The sequence below is a fragment of the Macaca mulatta genome, chromosome 19, assembly GCF_049350105.2.
Source record: "Macaca mulatta isolate MMU2019108-1 chromosome 19, T2T-MMU8v2.0, whole genome shotgun sequence".
NCBI lineage: Eukaryota > Metazoa > Chordata > Mammalia > Primates > Cercopithecidae > Macaca > Macaca mulatta.
Genome location: NC_133424.1, coordinates 46,922,994 through 46,946,116, shown reverse-complemented (window position 1 = coordinate 46,946,116; position 23,123 = coordinate 46,922,994). Strand labels below are relative to the sequence as shown.

The following is a 23,123-nucleotide window of genomic DNA, read 5'->3' as shown; positions in this document are numbered from 1 at the left end:
AACAGTGGTATTTCTTCTGTTCCCGAATGCCCTGCAACCAAGTTGTTTCCTTGCAATCAGTATCATCTGCCCTGGCATAGACCCTGAAAATTAAGGGGCCTTGGGAGAGCCTGGGGGCAGTGTGTTCCCAGAAGCAGTAGCAAGCGCAAAAGCCCCAAGGCAGGAGTGAGCTTAGTGTATCTGAGGTACAGCAGGAAGTCCAACTGGAGCCAGACAGCTGACTAAGACTCAGGAGCTCAGCTCAACGGCACAAGTGTTCATAACAGATGTGAAAATAACCCTGTACCTTTCAGAGAATAAAGGACTTTCCCCAAGCTTTGATCTCTGGAAAAACCCCAGACCATGATTACATTTGAGGCTCAGTGTCCACAGCTGCACAGGGATGAAGCTTAGAATTCAGGTCTTCTAGCTCTCCAGGGCCCATGCATCAAGGTCAAGAAACTTACATTCACTCAAATATTTATTAAACTCCTGGCCAGGCGCGGTGGCTCACACCTGTAATCCCAGGACTTTGGGAGGCCAAGGTTGGCTAATCACTTGAGGTCAGGAGTTGCAGACAAGACTGGCCAGCGTGGCAAAACCCCGTCTCTACTAAAAATACAAAAATTAGCCGGGCATGGTGGCAGGCTCCTGTAATCCCAGCTACTCAGGAGGCTGAGGCACAAGAATCGCTTGAACCCGGAGGGCAGAGGTCGTAGTGAGCTGAAAATTGGGCCACTGCACTCCAGCCTGGGTGACAAGAGGGAAACTCCATCTCAAAAAAACAAATCAAAACAAAATTCTGATGGTGCATGCCATTGGTGCTGAGCCCTGGGGAAGACCCAGCCCCTGCCTTCAAACATTTCACCTTCTAAAGAGGAATTAGACCTCAAAACATATTCTTCGAGAGCCAAGTGGAAAGTGTAGGAACTGAAGCTGAGAAGAGGCACTTAAGCTAAGGGCAGAAGGAGTGGAGAAGGGTGAGGGACAGCTTCCCACAGGAGGCAATGATGTTTGCACATCTTTTTGGGGGTACTTACTATGTGCTAGGCATGGTGCTTGGTAGAAAGGACACAGTGGGAAGCAAAGAAGAGACTGAATGTAATGGTCTGCTAGGGCTGTGTAACAAAATATCACAGACTGGGTGGCTCAAACAACAGACATGTATTTCTCACAGTTCTGGAGACTAGAAGTCCAAGGTCAAGGTGCCAGCAGGGTTGGTTTGTCCTGAGGCATTTCTCCTTGGTTTGTAGCAGGCCACCTTTTCACTGTGACCTCATATGGCCTTCCCTCCGTGTGTGTGTGTGCACTCCTGGTGTCTCTCTTTCTATAAGGACATCAGTCCTATTGGATCAGGGTTATGACCCACCCTTATGACCTCACTGAACCTAAGTTCCCTTCTTTATTTTCTTTTCCTTTATTTTATTTTATTTTTGAGACAGAGCCTTGCTTTGTCACCCAGGCTGCAGTGCAGTGGCGGGATCTCAGCTCACTGCAACCTCCATCTCCTGGGTTCAAATGATGCTGTTTTGGCCTTCCAAGTAGCTGGATTTATAGGCGCCTGCTACCACTCCTATCTAAGTTTTGTATTTTTAGTAGAGGCGGGGTTTCACCATGTTGGCCAGGCTGGTCTTGAACTCCTGACCTCAAGTGATTTGCCCGCTTTGGCCTCCCAAAGTGCTGGGATTACAGGTGTGAGCCACTGTGCCTGGCCAGTTTACTTTCTTAAAGTAAAGTGTCTGTCTTGGGCTGGGCACCTCACACCTAGAATCCCAGCACTTTGGGAGGCTGAAGTGGGAGAATCACTTGAGGCTAGGAGCTTGAGACCAGCCTGTCCATCATGGTGAAACCCCGTATCTACAAAAAATGCAAAAATTAGCCAGGTGTGGTGGTGCAAGCCTGTAATCCCAGCTACTTGGGAAGCTGAGGCAGAGAATCACTTAAAACCGGGAGGTGGAGGTTGTAGTAAGCTGAGATTGCACCACTGCACTCCAGACTGGGCAACAGAGCAAGACTCTGTCCAAAAAAAAAAAAAAGGAAAATAAAAGATCGGGCATGGTGGCTCACGCCTGTAATCCCAGCACTTTGGCACTTTGGGAGGCCAAGGCAGGCAGATCACGAGGTCAGGAGATCGAGACCATCCTGGCTAACACGTGAAACCCTGTCCCTACTAAAAATACAAAAAATTAGCCGGGCGTGGTGGCGGGCGCCTGTAGTCCCAGCTACTCGGGAGGCTGAGGAAGGAGAATGACGTGAACCCGGGAGGCGGAGCTGGCAGTGAGCCGAGATCGAGTCACTACACTCCACCCTGGGCGACAGAGCGAGACTCCGTCTCAAAAAAAAAAAAAAAGCTAACTGATGTACCCTGAACCAGAGTTGTTTTTAGACAACAAATATCGCTTGTCTTGACTCTGGGTACAGACATATGTATCTATCTTTTTTTTTTTTTTTTTTTTTTTTTTTTGAGACAGGGCCTTGTTCTGTTGCCCAGGCTCCTGGCCTCAAACAGTCCTCACATCTCAGCCTCCCAAAGTGTCCTCAATTTTCTGAATGGATTTTTATGAGACGAACTTTAATACCAGGGATCCTATTTTGGTCATTTTGTCCAGCAGGGCTGGGAGCAGCTCTTCAAAAAGACCATTTTCTTGTCCCTTTACTTTGCCCATTTTGCATGATTCTGTTTCCGTTTGCAGAGGATCTGAGAAGGCAGCTGATTCTGTGAGAAACAATGATTCCACTTCATGTTTTAAATAGATCTCTTGGGTTAAGTGGCAAGTCCCTAGCTAGGCTCAAGAAGACACTGGAGAGCTATGGTCCTGCCACTGCACTCCAGCCAAGGCGACAAGGTGCAATCCCGTCTCTCTCTCTCTCTCTCTGTCTCTCTCTCTCTCTGTCTCTCTCTCTCTGTCTCTCTCTCTCTCTCTGAGACAGAGTCTCCCTCTGTTGCCCAAGCTGGAGTCCAGTGGTGCTACCATAGCTCACTGCAGTGTCGAACTCCTGGACTCAAGTGATCCTCCTGTCTTGGTCTCCCAAAGTGAGGAATTGCAGGTGGGAATACAGGTGTGAGTCACTGCGCCTGACTGACACCCCATCTCTTAAAGGAGAAGGGGGAGGAGAAGGGGGAGGAAGAAGGAGGAGGAGGAAAGAGGAGGAGGTAAGAGGAGGAGGAGGAGAAAAAAGGAGGAGGGAAGAGGAGGAGGGAGAAGGAAGGAGAAGGAAGAAGGAGGAGAGAGGAAGAGGGATGAAAGAAAAGAGGAGGGAGGAAGAGGAGGGAGGAGGAGGAGGGAGGAAGAGGAGGGAGGAAGAGGAGGAGGGAGGAGGAGGGAGGAAGAGGAGTGAGGAGGAGGGAGGAAGAGGAGGAAGGAGGAGGGAGGAAGAGGAGGGAGGAGGGAGGAAGAGGAGGAGGGAGGAGGAGGAGGGAGAAGGAGGAGAAGGCGGCCCTGGAGGTCACTCCCTGTAATGTGGAGCATAGCAGCCACCTGCTGGTCACAAGGCAGTAGGAAGGAGAACACAAAGCTCTGGAGTGAGGCAGAGGGACCCTGGCTCCTCAGTGGCTCTCCAGCGCCCTCTATTGACAAAGCCTAACCTGGCACCAGGTGACAAATGGAACTGAGAGGTAATAAATTGATTACCTACAGGTGAGTGATGGGGCCCCTGCTATTAGTAAAAACAACAGTAATAATAACGACTACCATGGAATTCTCAGTGCTGTCTGTGTCATTTATCCCAGAATCACAGGGGAAAGTTCCTGGGGAGGGGGGATTGTGGTCCATTTGACCCCAGGGTCGGCTCACCTTTCCCTAGGCACAGGGTCAGGGTCTGGGTCTGAGCCTGCTCTGGGCAAGCACCGTCTCCCTGCTCCCAGGCCAGACCCTATAGATGGAGCTGACTCCACCCGCGCTCCAGGGGCAGGCGTGTGCCCCGGAATAAGTGCTTTCCTCGGCCCCACACGTGGTGATGGCACAGCACAGCGTCAAACCCAGACAATGAAAAACATTCCAGAGGTGGCACCAGGCCCTCACTGTATTTTGTTTTGTTTTGTTTTTGTTTTTTGAAATGGAGTCTTGCTCTGCCACCCAGCCTGGAGTGCAGTGGCACGATCTTGGCTCACTACAACCTCCACCTCCCAGGTTCAAGGGATTCTTCTGCCTCAGCCTCCCGAGTAGCTGGGATTACAGGCACATGCCACCACACCTAACTAATTTTTGTACTTTTAGTGGAGACAGGGTTTCGCCATGTTAGCCAGGCTGATCTCCAACTCCTGACCTCAGGTGATCTGCCCGCCTTGGCCTCCCAAAGTGCTGGGATTACAAGTGTGAACCACCATGCCCAGCCACCTTTTTTTTTTTTTTTTTTTTTTTTGAGATTGTCACCTGGGCTGACAGAGTCAGTGGTGCGATCTTGGCTTACTTCAGCCCCAACCTCCCATGCTCAAGTGATCCTCCTGCCTCAGCCTCCCGAGTAGCTGTGATGCAGGCGCTTGCCACCATGGCCAGCAAATTTTTTAATTTTTTTTACTGTTTTGTAGAGACGGGGGTCTCACTATGTAGCCTAGGCTGGTCTCGAACTCCTCAAGCGTTCCTCCCGCCTTGGCCTCCTAAAGTGCTGGGATTACGGGCTTGAGCCACTGAGCCCCGCCCTGGCTAGGTTTTTGTTTTGCTTTTCATTCTTTTATTTTTCTCCTTAGCACTTATCAGCCTCTGACATGTGTTTTTCTTATTGGTTTTATCTATTTTCCCCTCTAGAAGGTAAGCTTTATTTATCTATTTATTTGTTAAGCTCTTTTCAATCTGGGAAGAGTTCCTGTAAGCTTTATTACCTGATTCCCAGGAAGCTTGTAGCCATTTTTCTAACACCAGCCAAGGACGAGGTGACCAGAGAGGAGGAAGCAGCGGGCGCGGGACGCCTGAGGAAACGGCTGGGGTGTGCGTTTTTAGATTTTAGTTAAAAAATAAAACCCAACTTGCCCTCATGGAAGGAGCGTAAGCAAAAGTGGATGTAGTCAGAGGCATGGGCCCCGCTTGATTGCTATTAACACAGTTTCTTGTTTCTATTCTGTGACCTCAGATGGTGGGAGAGAGAGAGCTTGGCTCAGTGGAGCAGGAGAGAGAGAGATACCTGGAGAGGTGGCAAGGGGCCCAGCCACACCCGCCCCTCAGTGTGAGGTGAGGAGGGCGCTGGAGAGCCGTGGAGGGTTAGAGGCCGAGGAGGGATGCAGTCACCTGGAGGTGTGGGGGGAGCAGCCCTGGAATGGCTGCCTGTCCCTCAAGGGATCAGGGCCCTGACCTGGCCCTGACCTCTTTGCTCCCCTCTTACCCACAGGAGCCAGCCTCTCAGTTTGGGGGCTGGGGCAGACAAACCTGTCTTGCAGGCTGAGGCCCGCCTGGGTGAGGCCACGCTGCTGCCGGTCTGACTGAGACACACTCTGCAGTATGCAGTCGGATGGAGCCCGAAAGCCAAGTGGCAGATGTGGGTCAGAGATGGCGGCATGCTTACCCAACTGCCCAGAGGTCAGAGGTCAGGTCAAACCCCGGCCCCGCCGTATCTGGTAAGTCCTGGCCTATTATTATTATTATTGAGACAGGGTCTTGCTGTTGCCCAGGCTGGAATGCAGTGGCACCATCACAACTCACTACAGCCCCTACCTCCTGGGTTCAAGCGATCTTTCCACCTCAGCCTCCCGAGTAGTGGGGACTACAAGTGCACACCACCATGCCCAGCTAATTTTTAAATTTTTTGGAGAGGCGAGGTCTCGCTATGTTGGCCAGGCTGGTCTGGAACTCCTGGCCTCAAGCAATCCTCCTGCCTCAGCCTCCCAAAATGCTGGGATTACAGGCATGAGCCACTGCGCCCAGCCCTGACCTGTCTTAACTGCTCAGATAAAGTTTGAAAATGTTTCGAGGAATAATTCTCTTCTCAATGTACATTTTATGTCCAGCAGTGACATTTTAACTAAGATACGTTTCTTGATTTCTGTTAGAAGACAAAGGCAATAATCATCATAAAATATTTGGAATGGCCGGGCGCGGTGGCTCAAGCCTGTAATCCCAGCACTTTGGGAGGCCGAGACGGGTGGATCACGAGGTCAGGAGTTCGAGACCATCCTGGCTAACACGGTGAAACCCCGTCTCTACTAAAAAATACAAAAAACTAGCCGGGCGAGGTGGCAGGCGCCTGTAGTCCCAGCTACTCGGGAGGCTGAGGCAGGAGAATGGCGTAAAAACCCGGGAGGCAGAGCTTGCAGTGAGCTGAGATCCGGCCACTGCACTCCAGCCTGGGCGACACAGCGAGACTCCGTCTCAAAAAAAAAAAAAAAAAAAAAAAAAAAATATTTGGAAAATACCAAAATGCCCAAGGAATGAAACAAAAATCCCCTGCAAATGTGTCCTCTTCCTCAATAACCTTTGGAAGACCTTTAAAAAATGCAAACATGCACATATTTACATTTTTATCAGAGAAGGAATCATACTTGGCATGCTATATTGTAACCTGTTTTTCTCATGTCACAATTTCCCAAGTATTTTTTTCATGCCATTAAATATTCTTTTGCAGTGTGACTTTTTTTTTTTTTTTTTTTTTTTTGAGACAGAGTCTCGCTCTCTCAGCTAGGCTGGCGTGCAGTGGCATGATCTCAGCTCACTGCAACCTCCGTCTCCCAGGCTCAAGCAATTCTCCTGCCTCAGCCTCCTGAGTAGCTGGGTCTACAGGTGTGCACCACCATGCCCGGGTATTTTTTCTATTTTTAATAGAGATGGGGTTTCGCCATTTTGGCCAGGCTAGTCTCAAGCTCCTGGCATCAAGCCATCTGCCCACCTCCGCAAGTGCTGGGATTACAGGTGTGAGCCACCGTGCCCAGCCATAATTCAGTTCTTAATGGTTTGCTGTCATGGACCCTCTACAGAACTTGCTGGAAGCTATATCCCTAGGAGAAGGATTTTTATCACCTATAAGTCTCAACAGCCCTGTACCTGGATTTTCCTTTGATAAACAACTCCCCTTCCAACACCACCACCGCATGCATCCTTAGCATGATTACCATGCCAGGTGCTCTCCCTTTCCCAACCTAACGGTGGGCCTAGAACCTAAGCCAAGACAATGAGATTCAACTCTGGACCTTGGCTACAGCCCTTGGGAGAGAGGCTCTTTCTCTCTGTTGCATTGCTTAGGTATAAAGACGTTAAGTATGGCGTTGCCAGAGAAATCCTGTCAGGAAATGAAGCAGGTTTCCTGGAAACTTAGATTGAACACCTGGATCCAGACATGCCTGAAGCCAGCCCCGTTGACTCAGTTATGTGAGCTGATAAATTCCATTTTACACTTCAGTCAGTGACAGTTGGGTTTCTGCCACTTCCATCAGAATAGTAGAATAGTTCTTTTTTTTTTTTTTTGGAGACAGGGCCTTGCTTTGTCACCCAGGCTGGAGTGCAATAGTGTGATCTCGGCTCACTGCAACCTCCACCTCCCGGGTTCAAGTGATTCTTCTGCCTCAGCCTCCGGAGTGGCTGGGATTACAGATGTGCACCACCACGCCTGGCTGATTTTTGTATTTTTGTAGAGATGGGGTCTCACCATTTTGGCCAGGCTGATCTCGAACTTCTGACCTCAGGTGATCTGCCCGCCTCGGCCTCCCAAAGTGCTAGGATTACAGGCGTGAGCCACTATGCCTGGCCTAGAACAGTTCTTGTTCACTCTCCCTTGACCCAGAAAAAGAACAAACTCATTCATTCATTATTAATTAATTAATTTATTTATTTATTGACTATCTAGTATGTGCTCAGCCCCATGCTGGGTGATGATGGGGACAGTAAAGTGACCGTGACAGAACTCTCATGGCAATCAAGGCTTCCAGAGCTCAAACGGCAATCACAAACTGTTCAGCAAGAATGGCGACGCCTGCCATGAAGGAGGAGCTCAGAGAGCTACAGGAGAGGTGTCTGTGAATGTGAGATGGGATCATGGAGAGGTCCCTTGAAAGTTGGGCAAGAACCAGCCAAGTGGAGTGAGGTCAAGGCTAAAGATACGTGCACACAAGCCCTGGGGTTTCAGGGCACACCCGAGGCACAGGAACCTGGAAAAAGATATTGGAAGTGGAAGGAGGTAAGGGCTAGGGAGGTTGGCAGGGCAGACATGAGGCAACCATCCAGGCCCCACCGGAGGAAGCAGGAGGAGGATGTAGAGGAGGCCGGGGTGTGTATGTTGCCTTCCCGTCTTGTCCCTCAGAGTGTGGTGTAGAAATACATGGCGATCAGCATGACTGGGAGCTGGCGAGGAGGCAGAGAGATTAGGGCACTCCACCCCCCCCACCCCCAGCCCACCCAGCCTGTGGGCTCCCCGCCTCTCACCGTCCACATCAGGATGGCAAACCCAAACCACGAGATGCCCCACGTGTAGCTGTCGATGGCATGGCCGATGTGCTCAAAGCAGCCCTGGGCAGGGGGATGGGGGAGGTTTGAGAAGACGCCCATGAGGGTGGCTGCTGAAGGCGAGAGTCACTGTGCGCCCTTGGGAAAGTCACCGCCTTTCCTGAGCCTTGGTTTTCTCACCTGTGCAGTGGAGACCATGGCACTGTCCACCTCCTCGGGTGGTTTTGGGGCCCAAGGGAGCTGATGTTGAACCCAGGCCCTGCAAAGTAGGTGCTGCCCTGCTGATGGCTATGACGGTCTGAGGGTGATTTTGCTTTTACGGCTGGCTTTTTTTTTTTTTTTTTTGGAGACAGAGTCTCGCTCTGTAGCCCAGGCTGCAGTGCAGTGGTGTGATCTCGGCTCACTGCAACCTTTGCCTCCCGCGTTCAAGCGATTCTCCTGCCTCAGCCTCCTGAGTAGCTGGGATTACAGGCGCGCACCACTACGCCCGGCTAATTTTTGTATTTTTAGTAGAGACGGGGTTTCACCATGTTGGCCAGGCTGGTCTTGAATTCCTGATCTCATGATCAGGAATCATCTTGGCCTCCCAAAGTGCTGGGTAAAATTACAGGCATGAGCCATCATGCGCGCCCAGCCTTGTTTTTTTTTTTTTTTTTTTTTTTTTTTTTTTTTTTAAGTCTCTTGCCTTTTATTAAGTCTCTTGCCTAGGCTAGAGTGCAGTGGCACCATCACAGCTCACTGCAGCCTTGACCTCCTAGACTCAAACGATCCTCCTGCCTTAGCCTCCCCAGTAGCTGGGATTATAGGCACACACCACCATGCCTGGTTAATTTTCTGTACTTTTTTATAGAGACGGGGTCTTAATATGTTGCCCAGGCTGGTCTTGAGCTCCTGACCTCAAGTGATCCTCCTGCCTTGGCCTCCCAAAGTACTGGGATTACAGGATTGAGCCACTGTGCCTAGCTCTATTGTTTTGTTTGATGTTTTGCTTTGTTTTGTTTTGTTTGAGACGGAGTTTCGCTCTGTCGCCCAGGCTGGGGTGCAGTGGCACAATCTCATCTGACTGCAACCTTCACCTCCAGGGTTCAAGTGATTCTCCTACCTCAGCCTCCCGAGTAGTTGGGATTACAGGCATGTGCTACTGCTCTGGGCTAGTTTTTGCATTTTTAGTAGAGACGGATTTTTGCTATGTTGGTCAGGCTGGTCTTGAACCCCTGACCTCAAGTGATCCGCCCTCCTCGGCCTCCCAAAGTGCTGGGATTACAGGTGTGAGCCATCGTGCCCCGCCCTATTGTTGCTCTTATTCTTGGACAACCTGAGTAAAGTTGCAGGTGCCAGGTCTGGATCAGACAGACCCTGGGTGCATCCTGCTGACTTGAGAGAGAGTTGGGAGAGCACGAGAAAATCAGAGAGGGGACCCAGCGCTGTGGCTCATGCCTGTAATCTGAGCACTTTGGGAGGCCAAAGCGGGTGGATCACTTGACCTCAGGAGTTCGAGACCAGCCTGGCCAACATGATCAAACTCCGTCTTTACTAAAAATACAAAAATTAGCCAAGAGGGTGGTGCGCGCCTGTAATCCCAGCTGCTCTGGAAGCTGAGGTGGGAGAATCCCTTGAACCTGGGAGGCAGACGCTGCAGTGAGCTATCGTGCCACTATACTCCAGCCTGGGTGACAGAGCGGGACTCGGTCTCGGAAAAAAAAGAAAAGAAAGAAAAAGAAAACAAGAAAATCAGAGCGGGGGCCGGGCGCGGTGGCTCAAGCCTGTAATCCCAGCACTTTGGGAGGCCGAGGCGGGCGGATCACAAGGTCAGGAGATCGAGACCACAGTGAAACCCCGTCTCTACTAAAAATACAAAAAAATTAGCCGGGCGCGGTGGCGGGCGCCTGTAGTCCCAGCTACTCAGGAGGCTGAGGCAGGAGAATGGCGGGAACCCGGGAGGCGGAGCTTGCAGTGAGCCGAGAGCGCGCCACTGCACTCCAGCCTGGGCAACAGCGTGAGACTCCGTTTCAAAAAAAAAAAAAAAAAAAAAAAAGAAAATCAGAGCGGGGAAGAGGAGAGAGAAAAAGCTAGATGGACAGACACAGGGAGGGAGAAAGAGAGAGAATCAGAGAGGGAGCAGAGACCAGAGGAAGACAGACAGATGGACGGACAGATGCAGCAGGGCAGAGGGCCACACCTTGGTGAACACGTAGTCCATGTGCCCCAGGCGGCAGCCCTCCTTGTTGAGGGGGATGAAGTTTCCCGTCCGGCGACAGCACAGTGGGGGCCAGGGGAACACCACCTCCGGAGTGGCCTCCCGGAAGGCTGACGTGAAGTTCACCCAGTCCATGGGACCAGATGTGCCACAGCACTCTTGCTGGAGAGAAAAGCAGGGGGTCAGGCGGGCTCGGGCTCAGAGAGGATAGTCGCTTGCCTGAGGTCACACAGCAAGGAGGGGCCGGGTTGGCCTTTGACACAGCTGGACCCAACTTCCCCATGTCCTGGGCCTCCAAGCGAGTGTGTCTGGTGGGTGTCTGTGTGTGAGCACGGAGCAGACGACATTTGTCCCGGGACCAGGAGGCTGATGGGGGATTTGGATCAAACCCGTACCTCTGACTTATTTTAAAATAATTTTACCAGGCATGGTGTCTCACGCCTGTAATCCCAGCTCTTTGGGAGGCCAAGGTGGGTGGATCACCTGAGGTCAGGGGTTCGAGGCCAGCCTGACCAACATGATGAAACCCCATCTCTACTAAAAATACAAAATTAGCCAGGTGTGGTGGTGGGCCCCTGTACTCCCAGCTACTTGGGAGGCCGAGGCAGGAGAATCGCTTGAACCCGGGAGGTGGCGATTGCAGTGAGCCGAGATTGTGCCACTGCACTCCAGCCTGGGAATCGAGTATGAAACTCCATCTCAAAAAATAAAATAAAATAAAATAAAATGTGCTGAAAAAATAACACAAAAAGGGCAGATTTCTGGCTTTTCCTGGCCTTGGTAAGGAATCCAGGTATTTAATTTGTGGCTCCTGAATGAGGAAAACATAGGCTTGGGCACCCTTCAAACATGGGTTCAAATCCTGGCTAGCTAGAGGACTTGGGCCACATTGACACCTCAGTTTTCCTTGAGTCGTCAATTTCCTCCTTTTTTTTCTGTTGAGACAGAGTCTCCCTCTGTTGCCCAGGCTGGAGTGCAGTGGCGCCATCTTGGCTCACTGCAACCTCTGCCTCCTGGGTTCAAGCGATTCTCCTGCCTCAGCCTCCCAAGTAGCTGGAATCACAGGCACACACCACCACGCCTGGCTAATTTTTGTATTTTTTGTGGAGACAGGGTTTCACCATGTTGGCCAGGATGGTCTCAAACCCCTGAACTCAAGTGACCTGCCCATCTCAGCCTCCCAAAGTGTTGGGATTATAGGCGTGAGCCACTGCGCCCAGCCAATTTCTTCCTCTTCCGATGCAATATCATGCTGGATTTGGTGAAGAGTGTATCTCTTCAAACCTGGAAGTCTGAGTTTGAATCCTTCCAGTTCTGTGACCTACCAGCTGTGTGACCTCATGCAAGATATTCAACCTCTTGCTTTGGTCTCCTCATCACTAAAAGGCTGATCTCCCTTATGGGGTGGTCGTGAGGATTAAAAAAGCTTTAAAAGTGCTTTGAGGCCAGGCACTTGGGGCTCATGCCTGTAATCTCAGCACTTTGAGAGGCGGAGGTGGGAGAATCGCTCCAATCCTGAGCCCAGGAGTTCGAGACCAGCCTCTGCAATAGAGCAAGACCCCATCTCCACAAAAAATAATTTTAAAAATTTAGCCGGGCGTGGTGGGGTGCACCTGTATTCCCAGCTACTTGGGAGGCTGAGGCAGGAGGATCATTTGAGCCCAGGAGTTGGAGGTTGCAGTGAGCTATGATCACTCCAGCCTGGGCAACAGAGCAAGACCCTATCTCAAAATATAAAAATAAAAGTCCTTTGAACTGTGTTAAACCCAAGTTAGTGCTCAGTGAATAGTGCTGTTACTATTGTTATTATTATCAACATTTCTGTTGAGGTAGTATGTGTAGGCTAAGAGCAGGGCGTCAGGAGCTAGGCTGCTGGGTTCCAATCCCAGCTCCCACCACCTATGGACTGCATGGCCTCGGGCAAGGGACTTTCCCTTTCTGGGCTTGTTTACTCATCTGCAGAAGGGTTTACTCATCCGCAGCCCTGCTCTCCTGGAGATCTCATGAGTGGATGTCTTTAAGGCACTCACTCCTCTACAAGAGGGCACATCGGGCGCTCTATCGGCCTCTGTGGACGGAGCCCCGGGCCCTCCTGGCACCCGGGCCACTCTGCCCACCTCAATCATGACGCGGTCCCAGAGGCGGGTCAGCTCCTGACCCTGGTGGGTGTCAGCGCTGTAGAAGGTCAACATCTGCTTGGTGATCAGGGATGGGCTGGACACCATCTGCAGAGAACAGGGAAGAGCAGGGGTCGGCAGGGCTGGGTGGGGAGACGGGACAACCTCCGCCCCGCCGCACCGGGACCCTCGCCCCTCCCATGCAGGTCAGGCCCCTCCCCAGGCCTCGCCGGGCTCACGTAGTCACGGTGGGTGTAGGACGTGATGCAGGAAGCGCACTCGAAGATGTAGACGATGAGCATGAGCACCAGGTACTGGGGAGACAGAGGGAGGACGGCCCGTCGGGCAGAGCCCGTGAAGCCACACCCCATCAGGGACGCATCATTGCGGAAATGCAAGTTTTTAAAAAGTCTGGGGCAGTGTGACTAGTAGCATCCATAATATGTGGTGGGTATTCAGGCGTTCGCTGTACAAGTCTTCCAACTTTTCTGTATTTTGAAATATTTAATTTAATTAATTTATTTTTGAGACAGGCCGGGCGTGGTGGCTCACGCGTGTAATCCCAGCACTTTGGGAGGCCAAGGGGTCGATCACCTGAGGTCAGGAGTTCGAGACCAGCCTGGCCAATATGGTGAAACCCCTTCTGTCTTTTTTTTTTTTTTTTTTGAGACGGAGTCTCGCTCTGTCACCCAGGCTGGAGTGCAGTGGCCGGATCTCAGCTCACTGCAAGCTCCGCCTCCCGGGTTCACGCCATTCTCCGGCCTCAGCCTCCCGAGTAGCTGGGACTACAGGCGCCCGCCACCTCGCCCGGCTAGTTTTTTTTTGTATTTCTTAATAGAGACGGGGTTTCACCGTGTTAGCCAGGATGGTCTCGATCTCCTGACCTCGTGATCCGCCCGTCTCCGCCTCCCAAAGTGCTGGGATTACAGGCTTGAGCCACCGCGCCCGGCGTGAAACCCCTTCTCTAGTAAAAATACAAAAATTAGGGCTGGGCATTTGTGGCTCACGCCTGTAATCCCAGCACTTTGGGGGGCTGAGGTGGGTGGATCACTTGAGGTCAAGAGTTTGAGACCAGCTGGGCCAACATGGCAAAACCCCGTCTCTATTAAAAATACAAAAATTAGCTGGGAATGGTGGCACGGGCCTGTGGTCCCAACTATTTGGGAGACTGAGACAGGAGAATCGCCTGAACCCGGGAGGCGGAGGTTGCAGGTAGCTGAGATTGCGCCGCTGTGCTCTAGCCTGATGATGCTTGTAATCCCAGCTACTCAGGAGGCTAAGGAAGGATAACTGCTTGAACCTGGGAGGTGGAGGTTGCAGTGAGCTGAGATCGTGCCACTGCACGATCGCCTGGGTGACAGAGGGAGACTCCATCTCAAAAAAAAAAAAATTATATATATATAAATAATTTTTGACATAGGGTCTCCCTCTGTCGCCTAGGCTGGTCTGCAGTGGCAGGATCATAGCTCATTGCAGCCTCTGCCTCCCAGGTTCAGGTGATCCTCTTGCCTCAGCCTTCTAAGTATCTGGGACTACAGGCACATGCCACCATGTCTGGCTAATTTTTAAATTTTCTGTAGAGATAGGATCTTGCTACGTTGCCCAGGCTGGTCTCAGACTCCTGAGCTCAAGTGATCCTCTTTCCTCAGCCTCCCAAAGTGCGGGATTATAGGAGTGAGCCACCGCACCCAGCCAGAAATATTTTATAATAAAATGTCAAGGGAAAATGAAATTTAAAAAGTAACATATTTGCCAAAGTTAAGTATTGACTTAGAATCACTAAATAAATGTCTACTATAAAAAGAGAAAAATATCTGGGATAAATAGATGACAGCAAAAAAAAAAAAAAAAAAAGCTAAAGAAAAGAAAATTAAAAAACAAAGACATTTGGGGCCAGGCACAGTGGCTCGTGCTTGTAATCCCAGCACTTTGGGAGGCCAAGGCAGGTGGATCACCGAAGGTTGGGAGTTCAAGACCAGCCTGAGCAACATGGAGAAACCCCATCTCTACTAAAAATACAAAATTAGCCGGGTGTGGTGGCGCATGCCTGTAATCCCAGCTACTCGGGAGGCTGAAGCATGAGAATTGCTTGAACCCGTGGGGCAGAGGTTGCAGTGAGCCCAGATTGTAGCATTATACTCCAGCCTAGGCAATAAGAGTGAAACTCTGTCTCAAAAAATAATAATATAAATAAATAAATAAAGACATTCTGTGCCAGATGCAGTGGCTCATGCCTGTAATCCCAGCACTTTGGGAGGCCGAGGTGGGAGGATTGCTTGAACCCTGGAGTTCAAGATCAGCCTGGGCAACACAGTGAGACCCCGTCGCTACAAAAAATAAAATTAGTTAAGCATGGTTACTACTAGTGGTAGTGTTAGTCCTAGCTACTTGGGAGGCTGAGGTTGGAGGATCGTTTGAGCCCAGTAGTTGGAGGCCGCAGTGAGCTATGATCGCACCACTGCATTCCAGCCTGGGTGACAGAGCAAAACCCTGCCTCTTAAAACAAAACAAACATGTGTGGGTGCTGTGGCTCATGCCTGTAATCCCAGCACTTTGGGAGGTTGAGGCGGGTGGATCTCCTGAGGTCAGGAGTTTGAGACCAGCCTGACCAATAGGGTGAAGCCCCATCTACTAAAAATGCAAAAATACAAAAATTAGCTGGGCACGGAGATGGGTGCCTGTAATCCCAGCTACTCGGGAGGCTGAGATAGGAGAATAACTTGAACCCAGGAGGTGGAGGTTGCAATGAGCCGAAATCATGCCACTGCACTCCAGCCCAGGCAACAGTGTGAGACCCTGTCTCTTAAAACAAAACAAACATAAAACGATGTTCTCAGATAATCAGAGACATTTGTCACAGACTGGGTATTGGATGATATAAAAGAATTTGGGTGAATTTGGTGGGTTGTGCCAACGGCATGGAGGGCAGGAGAAAAAAAAAGCTTGATAGTTGATGTTTAATGCAAATTCTTTTCTTGTCCTCACCTGGCATCTTCACCTATAAAGCAACAGGAGGTTGTGTGTGGATTTGTGAGCTCCGCTGCTGGGAGATAGATGACACTGCACATTCGCCTGACTGCTTTAAAACAATGTGCTTGTCAGTCAGAGAAATGTGTGCTCCAGTATTTACTGGAGCTTATCCAGGTAAGCGACTTGGCTTCTAGAATGTGCTTCAAAATACCCAGAAGAAAAAGTGTGGGAGAATGGGGATAGAGGAGACAATGCTGGGCAGTCTGCAGCTAATGTTGTTGAAATCAAGTGAGAGGTATGCAGAGCTCAAATACCACGGACTCTACTTTAATCTACGTTAGAAATTTCCCATAAGAAATTTGGAAAAAAAAAAGGTGGGGGAGGTGGGGGCCAGGCACAGTGGCTCATGCCTGTAATCCCAGCACTTTGGGAGACCGAGGCGGGCGGATCACGAGGTCAGATCGAGACCATCCTGGCTAACACGGTGAAACCCCGTCTCTACTAAAAATACAAAAAATTAGCCAAGCGTGGTGGTGGGCGCCTGTAGTCCCAGCTACTCAGGAGGCTGAGGCGGGAGAATGGCCTGAACCCAGGAGGCGGAGCTTGCAGTGAGCCAAGATCGCGCCACTGCACTCTATCCTAGGCGACAGAGCAAGACTCTGTCTCGAAAAAACAAACAAAAAAAGGCAGTCACCATGGCTCACGCCTGTAATCTCAGCACTTTGGGAGGCCAAGGCAGGCAGATTACGAGGTCAGGAGTTCAAGACGAGCCTGACCAACATGGTGAAACCACATCTGTACTAAAAACAGAAAAATTAGCCAGGTATGGTGGCTCACACCTGTAATCCCAGCTACTCAGAGGCTGAGACAGAAGAATTGCTTGAACCCGGGAGGTGGAGGTTGCAGTGAGCCGAGATCGCACCATCGCACTCCAGCCTGGGCGAAAGAACGAGACTCCATCTCAAAATAAACAAAAAAAGGTCGGGCGCGGTGGCGCACGCCTGTAATCCCAGCACTTTGGGAGGCTGAGGCGGGTGGATCACGAGGTCAGGAGATCGAGACCATCCTGGCTAACATGGTGAAACCCCCTCTCTACTAAAAATACAAAAAAAAAAAAAAAAAAAAAATTAGCGGGACGTGGTGGTGGGCGCCTGTAGTCCCAGCTACTCAGGAGGCTGAGGCAGGAGACTGGCGTGAACCCCGGAGGCAGAGCTTGCGGGGGGCCAAGATCATGCCACTGCACTCCAGCCTGGGAGACTGAGCAAGACTACATTTCAAAAAAAAAAAAAGAAGAAAGAAATTTTGGGAAAAAATGTCTTAGTTAATGACAAACTAATAGCGGAAACAGACATAGACACACTTTTTAAAACTAGTTGGGTGAATTTTTAGGGCTTTGGTTAAATTGTTATGCCCGAAAATTAAATACAGGATAAGAAAATAAGAGGGCAGGTGTGGTGGCTCATGCCTGTAATTCCAGCACTTTGGGAGGCTGAGGTGAGAGGCTCACTTGAGGCCAGGAGTTCGAGACCAGCCTGGGCAACATAGTGAGACTCCATCTCTACAAAAAATACAAAAATTAGCTGCACGTGGTGGTGCACACTTGTAGTCCCAGCTCATTGGGAGGCTGAGGTGGGAGGATCATTTGAGCCCGAGAGTTCAAGGCAGCAAAGAGTTATGATTGTGCCACTGCACTCCAGCCTGGGCAACAGAGTGAGACCCTGTCTAGAAAAACAAAGGAAGGAAGAAAAGAAGGAAGGAGGGAAAGAAGGAGGGAGGGAGGAAAGGGAGGAAGGAAGGAAGGGAAAGGAGGGAAAGGAGGAAGGGAAGGAAGTCCATGGCTCCATCGTACCCAGGATAAAGCCAAAGTCCACCATACCTGCCTGTCTAGAAAAATGAAGGAAGGAAGGAAGGAAGGAAGGAAGGGAGGGAGGGAAGGAGTCCATGGCTCCATCTTACTCAGGATAAAGCCAAAGACCACAACACTTGCCTTCCCTCCCGCTTCTTTCCCATCCCCACTCCTCACTGTTCTCCTCCCCACCTGTCTGCCTCATGTCCTCTCACCCCCCAACCTCCTCCTCACTCAGCTCCAGCTGCTTTGGAATCCTGGCCCGCTCTGGCCTCAGAGCCTTTGCCCTTGCTGCCACCTCCACCTGGAAGGCTCTTGCTCCAGTTACACACATGCCTCACCCCCAGTGCCTCTAGGTCTTTGCTTTCCCTGGCAGTGAGGTCTTCCCTCGCCCTCCTCGGCTCCTGACCTCCCCTCCTGTTCACTGTCTTCCTCCTCTGAGCACCACTCCCCTGGGTCAAGGGCTTTTATGTTTCACTCAGCACAGAGCCCCAGTGCCCAGCGTAGGGCTCAGCACGTAGCTCCTGCTCATAAGCATTTGTTCATCAAATAAGTGGCTGCTCCTGGAAATCTGGAAAACCCTTGGCTGTCGAGGAAGCACAGTGCTGTCTCTGTGTCACTGGGGCCTGGATTGGAATCCCAGGTCTCCTGGTCACCTGGGAGAGGGTGTTGGCCTCTTTCAGCCTGTTTCCTCATCTGGTAAATGGGTTGAAAAGCACTAACTGTGAAGGGCTTCTGGGAAGATTGAGGAAGCTCATTTTCTTTCCTTTTTTTTTGAGACGGAGTCTCACTCTGTCATACAGGCTGGAATGCAATGGCGTGATCTTGGCTCGCTGCAACCTCTGCCTCCCAGGTTCTAGTGATTCTTCTGCCCCAGCCTCTTGAGTAGCGGGGATTACAGGTGCCTGCTATCACGTCTGGCTAATTTTTTTTTTTTTTTTTTTTTTTTTTTTTTTTCAGAGATGGGATTTCGCCACGTTGGCCAGTCTGGTCTCGGACTCCTGACCTCAAGTGATCTGTCCGCCTCTGCCTGCCAGAGTGCTGGGATTACAGGCATGAGCCACTGCACCTGGCCACGAAGTTCATTTTCTAAACTGCTTACCCTAGTGTCAGGTGCATGAGAGATACTTGGGAAGTGTGGGTTATTGTTGTGGGCAGAGATTAAGAGCACAGGCTCAAGAGCTGGTCTGCTCAGGTTGAAACTGACTCTGCCTCTGTCTCAATGTGTGACCCTGGCTAAGTGACTTCACTTCTCTGAGCCTCAGTTTCAATCTCTGTCAAATAGGGTCATGATGATGATGGTATCTCTTGGTGGACTATGAGGAATAAATGAACGAATCCAGTAAACCATTTAGAACAGCTCGTGGCATGTAGTAAACCATTATTAAATGGTAGCTGTGCTATTATTGGCAGAGTTCATGAGCACAGACTCTGGAGAGCAGCTAGCAGGGGTTCGAATTCTAGTCCTGCACTGGGTGCAGGTGGAGGTGCTCAAGCCTGTAATCCCAGCATTTTGGGAGGCCAAGGCAGGAGAATCATTTGAGCCAGGAGTTCGAGACCAGCCTGGGCAACATAGTGAGACCCCCCACCCCCATCTTTACCAAAAAAAAAAATTCCCAGCCCTGCTACTCAAGTCCTCCCACTGTGCAGAGCCCCACTCCCCTGTCTCTGCCTGTTTTCTTCATTAAATGGGGGTAACTGCAGAGCCTGGGTTACTGGGCTGTGGGAAGACTGAGTGAGATGATGCCTGGGATCCCTGACTGTGACACTGTGGGGAACTCACACTAGTGGCTGGGGCGGCACCTGCTACTATGACTCAGTGATGCTGAACTCCGTTTTCAATGTCCCCATCCTCCCACCCCCGGGGCCTCACCGTGAGGACCATGGACCGGCGGCAGCAGAGCGCGGCGCCCACACCAAAACTGGCTACCACAAAGAAGGAGAAGCCGCAGAAGATGGCGATCCAGGCGCCAGCGAAGACGTCATCCTTGCCTGAGACTCCCATCAGTGGGTATATGTGGTACTGGTCGGCTGTCACCCATACGGTCTCGGCAAACAGGGCCAGGCCTGACAGCTGGACAGAGCGGCAGGTTAGGAAGGTCTGCTCGGGGCCAGCAGCCCTGGCACCAGGCATCTCCACCAGCAAGTTCCTTCCCCATTCGGAGCCCCCACTGCCCTCACAGTAAAGTGGGCAAAGACCTCGCCCTCTATGAGCAGCGATGAGGGTGAGCAGAGGCCAGGAGAGAAGAGACCCAGCCAGACAACCGACCCTCATGCCCCAGCTGCCAGTTGCTTCGGGGATGAAAGGGGATGCCACATGGAAAGGCTGGAGCAGTGGACTGGCACAGAGGAGATGGTTCGTTCACCTGCCCTCCCTTGACGGTGCTGTTTTTCCCTGAGGAGGGGAACATAGCCATGGCCATAAAAATTACAAATGGGCCAGGCAAGGTGGCTCACACCTGCAATCCCAGCACTGTGGGAGGCCGAGGCAAGAGGATTGCTTGAGTCCAGGAGTTTGAGACCAGCCTGGGCAATAGTGAGACCCTGTCTCTACGAAAAATAAAAAAATTAGCCAGATGTGGTGATGTGCACCTGTAGTCCCAGCTAGTTGGGAGGCTAAGGCGGGAGGATCAGTTCAGCCCAGGAGTTGCAGGCTGCACTGAGATAGGATCACACCACTGCACTGCAGCCTGGTCAACAGAGCGAGACCCTGTCTCTAAAACAAACACAAGGCCAGGCGCGGTGGCTAACACCTGTAATCCCAACACTTTGGGAGGCTGATGTGGGCAGATCATCTCAGGTCAGGAGTTCAAGACCAGCCTGGCCAACAGTAGAAACCCTGCCTCTACTAAAAATACAAAAGTAGCCGGGTGTGGTGGTGTGTGCCTGTAATCCCAGCTGCTCGGGAGGCTGAGGCAGGAGAATTGCTTGAGCCCAGGAGATGGAGGATGCAGTGAGCTGAGATCTCGCCACTGCACTTCAGCCTGGGTGACAGAGGGAGACTCCGTCTAAAAAAAAACAAAACTAGCCAGGTGTGGTGGTGTGCATCTGTAATCCCAGCTACTCTGGAGGCTGAGGCAGGATAATCACTTGAGCCCGGGAGTTGGAGGTTGCAGTTAGCTGAGATCGGCCACTGCACTCCAGTCTGGGTGACAGAGTGAGACTCCGTCTCAACAAAACAAAACAAAACAAAACAAAACGAAAAAACACAAAACCAAAACCCAACGTTAATTGAAAGACACTTGTTTTTCCTTCTTGTGGCCTCCTGTGCACCAGGCGGTCGCTTTATATCCATAGTGATGCTGATGGTGATAGCCAGCATTGGTCGGGCACTTTCTCTGAGCTGAGGACCATACATGGATTAATCCACATGACAACAGCTCATGCAATGAGGACACAATCTATAGATGAGGAAAGAAGGCACAGAGAGGGACAGTCGCTTGCTAAGGTCACAGAGCTGGGGAGAGGCAGAGCTGGGATTTATTTTATTTTATTTTATTTTATTTTATTTATTTATTTTTTTTGAGACAGAGTCTCGCTCTGTAGCCCAGGCTGGAGTGCAGTGGCCGTATCTCAGCTCACTGCAAGCTCCGCCTCCCGGGTTCACGCCATTCTCCTGCCTCAGCCTCCCGAGTAGCTGGGACTACAGGCGCCCGCCGCCTCGCCCGGCTAGTTTTTTTATTTTTTAGTAGAGACGGGGTTTCACCGGGTTAGCCAAGATGGTCTCGATCTCCTGACCTCGTGATCCGCCCGTCTCGGCCTCCCAAAGTGCTGGGATTACAGGCTTGAGCCACCGCGCCCGGCCCAGAGCTGGGATTTAAACCCAGGCTGTGCTGATCACTGAGTCTGCCCAAGAGACAATTCTGGACCCTCATCCCCCACCCCGAGCTCAGGACTGCCCTCTCCCCACCACACAACCACTCGGCTCCCAGCACTGGGGCGAGTCTCACCAGAATAATGATGTTGCCCACAACTAGCAGGCCCACCACAACTGGAGATCCCTTCTCAGCCTCTGCTGCTGCTGTAGACGCCATCATCCTGGGACACATGAGCAAGGATGAGGCCAGGAGTGTAAAGGGCCAGCCGGACCCCCCATCTCTGAGCCACACCCCAGCTGCGAGGGGTTGCTCCAGCTCTCTGCAGGGCCCAGGCTGGTACCGATGTGCCCACAGCCCTGGCGGGGAGGCATTTTGCAGAAGAGGACACCCAGGCTCCGGTGGGGCAGTCACTGGCCCGAACTTGGCACTGCCTCTTCCTGAGCCTCAGACCCCCTATGCCACACCCAGACTTCCAGAGTCCCCTCCTCACCTTCCCTGTCTGCAGCCTCTCTGGCCATCTCCACCCACTGTGGCTCCTATATATGCCCAGGCCCCTCCTTGGGCCGGTCTCCCAGGAAGGAGGGAGGGTGTGTATGTGTGTTTTGGGGCACGGCAGGGGGTGGACAAGAGGCCGAGCCGGCAGACCAGGATGGGTGAACAGCTTCTATGGGCTCCCTGCCACCCCCATGATTTATAGACTTGAAATTCCAGATTGTGTAGGACCCATGGCCTCTGGGTCCCAGGCTCCATTGGTGGTGGAGTTGGGGGTGGAGGGGTGCGCGCACCACCTGGCATCTCTCTTGCTAGGACATGGGCCTTCCTGGAAGTAGGAGCAAGATCCAAGGCCGGACGCAGTGGCTCACGCCTGTAATCCCAGCACTTTGGGAGGCCGAGACGGGCGGATCACGAGGTCAGGAGATGGAGACCATCCTGGCTAACACGGTGAAACCCCGTCTCTACTAAAAATACAAAAAAAATTAGCCAGGCGTGGTGGCGGGCGCCTGTAGTCCCAGCTACTCGGGAGGCTGAGGCAGGAGAATGACGTGAACCCGGGAGGCGGAGCTTAAAGTGAGCCGAGATCGCGTCACTGCACTCCAGCCTGGGCGACAGAGACTCCATCTCAAAAAAAAAAAAAAAAAGATCCAAATCAGGGGAGGGCGTGGTAGCTCAGGCCTGTAATCCCAGCACTTTGGGAAACTGAGGTAAGTGGATCGCTTGAGCTCAGTAGTTTGAGACCAGACTGGATAACACGGTGAAAACCCGTTTCAAAAAAAAAAAAATACAAAAATAATCAGCCAGACTCATGCCTGTGGTCCCAGCTACTTGGGAGGCTGAGGTGTGAGGATGGCTTGAACCTGGGGGACAGAGGTTGTAGTGAGCCAAGATCATGCCATTGCACTCCAGCTTGAGTGACAGAGCCAGGCCCTGTCTCCAAAAACAAACAAAAAATCCACTTCAGACCCACAGATGGGTCCTGAATCCCAAAAGTGCCTCTTCTGCTGTGTGACCTTGGGCAGGTGGCTGCTCCTCTGTGAAGCCGGGAGCCCGTGGGGAGGCCCAGGCAGGGACCCCTGCCGAGGCCAGGGCTGCACCAAGACAGAGCAGTGGGGAGATGAGGGGACAGGTGGAAGGGGTGCTTAGGAGGCTGATTACATGGGCAGTGGGCTGAGGGAAAGGATGGCACCCAGGATAGATGTGTGAGGGGAGTCTGAGATGAGTACAAAGAGCGGGAAGAAGAACGTGCTAGAAAGTAAGAGGGGCACACTGGGCTTGATTGAAGAAAAGTCCCTGTTGCCCCCCAACACACACATGGACCAAGCAGACATGTATTTC

The 23,123-nt window shown here is 51.6% G+C and overlaps 1 protein-coding gene across 2 annotated transcripts; it reads right to left on the bottom strand.

Annotated features, from left to right (window-relative positions):
- Positions 1 to 8,056: 8,056 nt before the first annotated feature.
- On the bottom strand, positions 8,057 to 21,506 carry UPK1A (uroplakin 1A). 2 transcript variants are annotated; one of them, NM_001194060.1, is given in 7 exon segments: positions 8,196 to 8,240; positions 8,322 to 8,405; positions 10,522 to 10,701; positions 12,657 to 12,764; positions 12,896 to 12,970; positions 19,346 to 19,546; positions 21,423 to 21,506. In NM_001194060.1, coding segments are annotated over 7 exon segments (777 nt in total).
- Between the last annotated feature and the right edge of the window lie 1,617 nt (positions 21,507 to 23,123).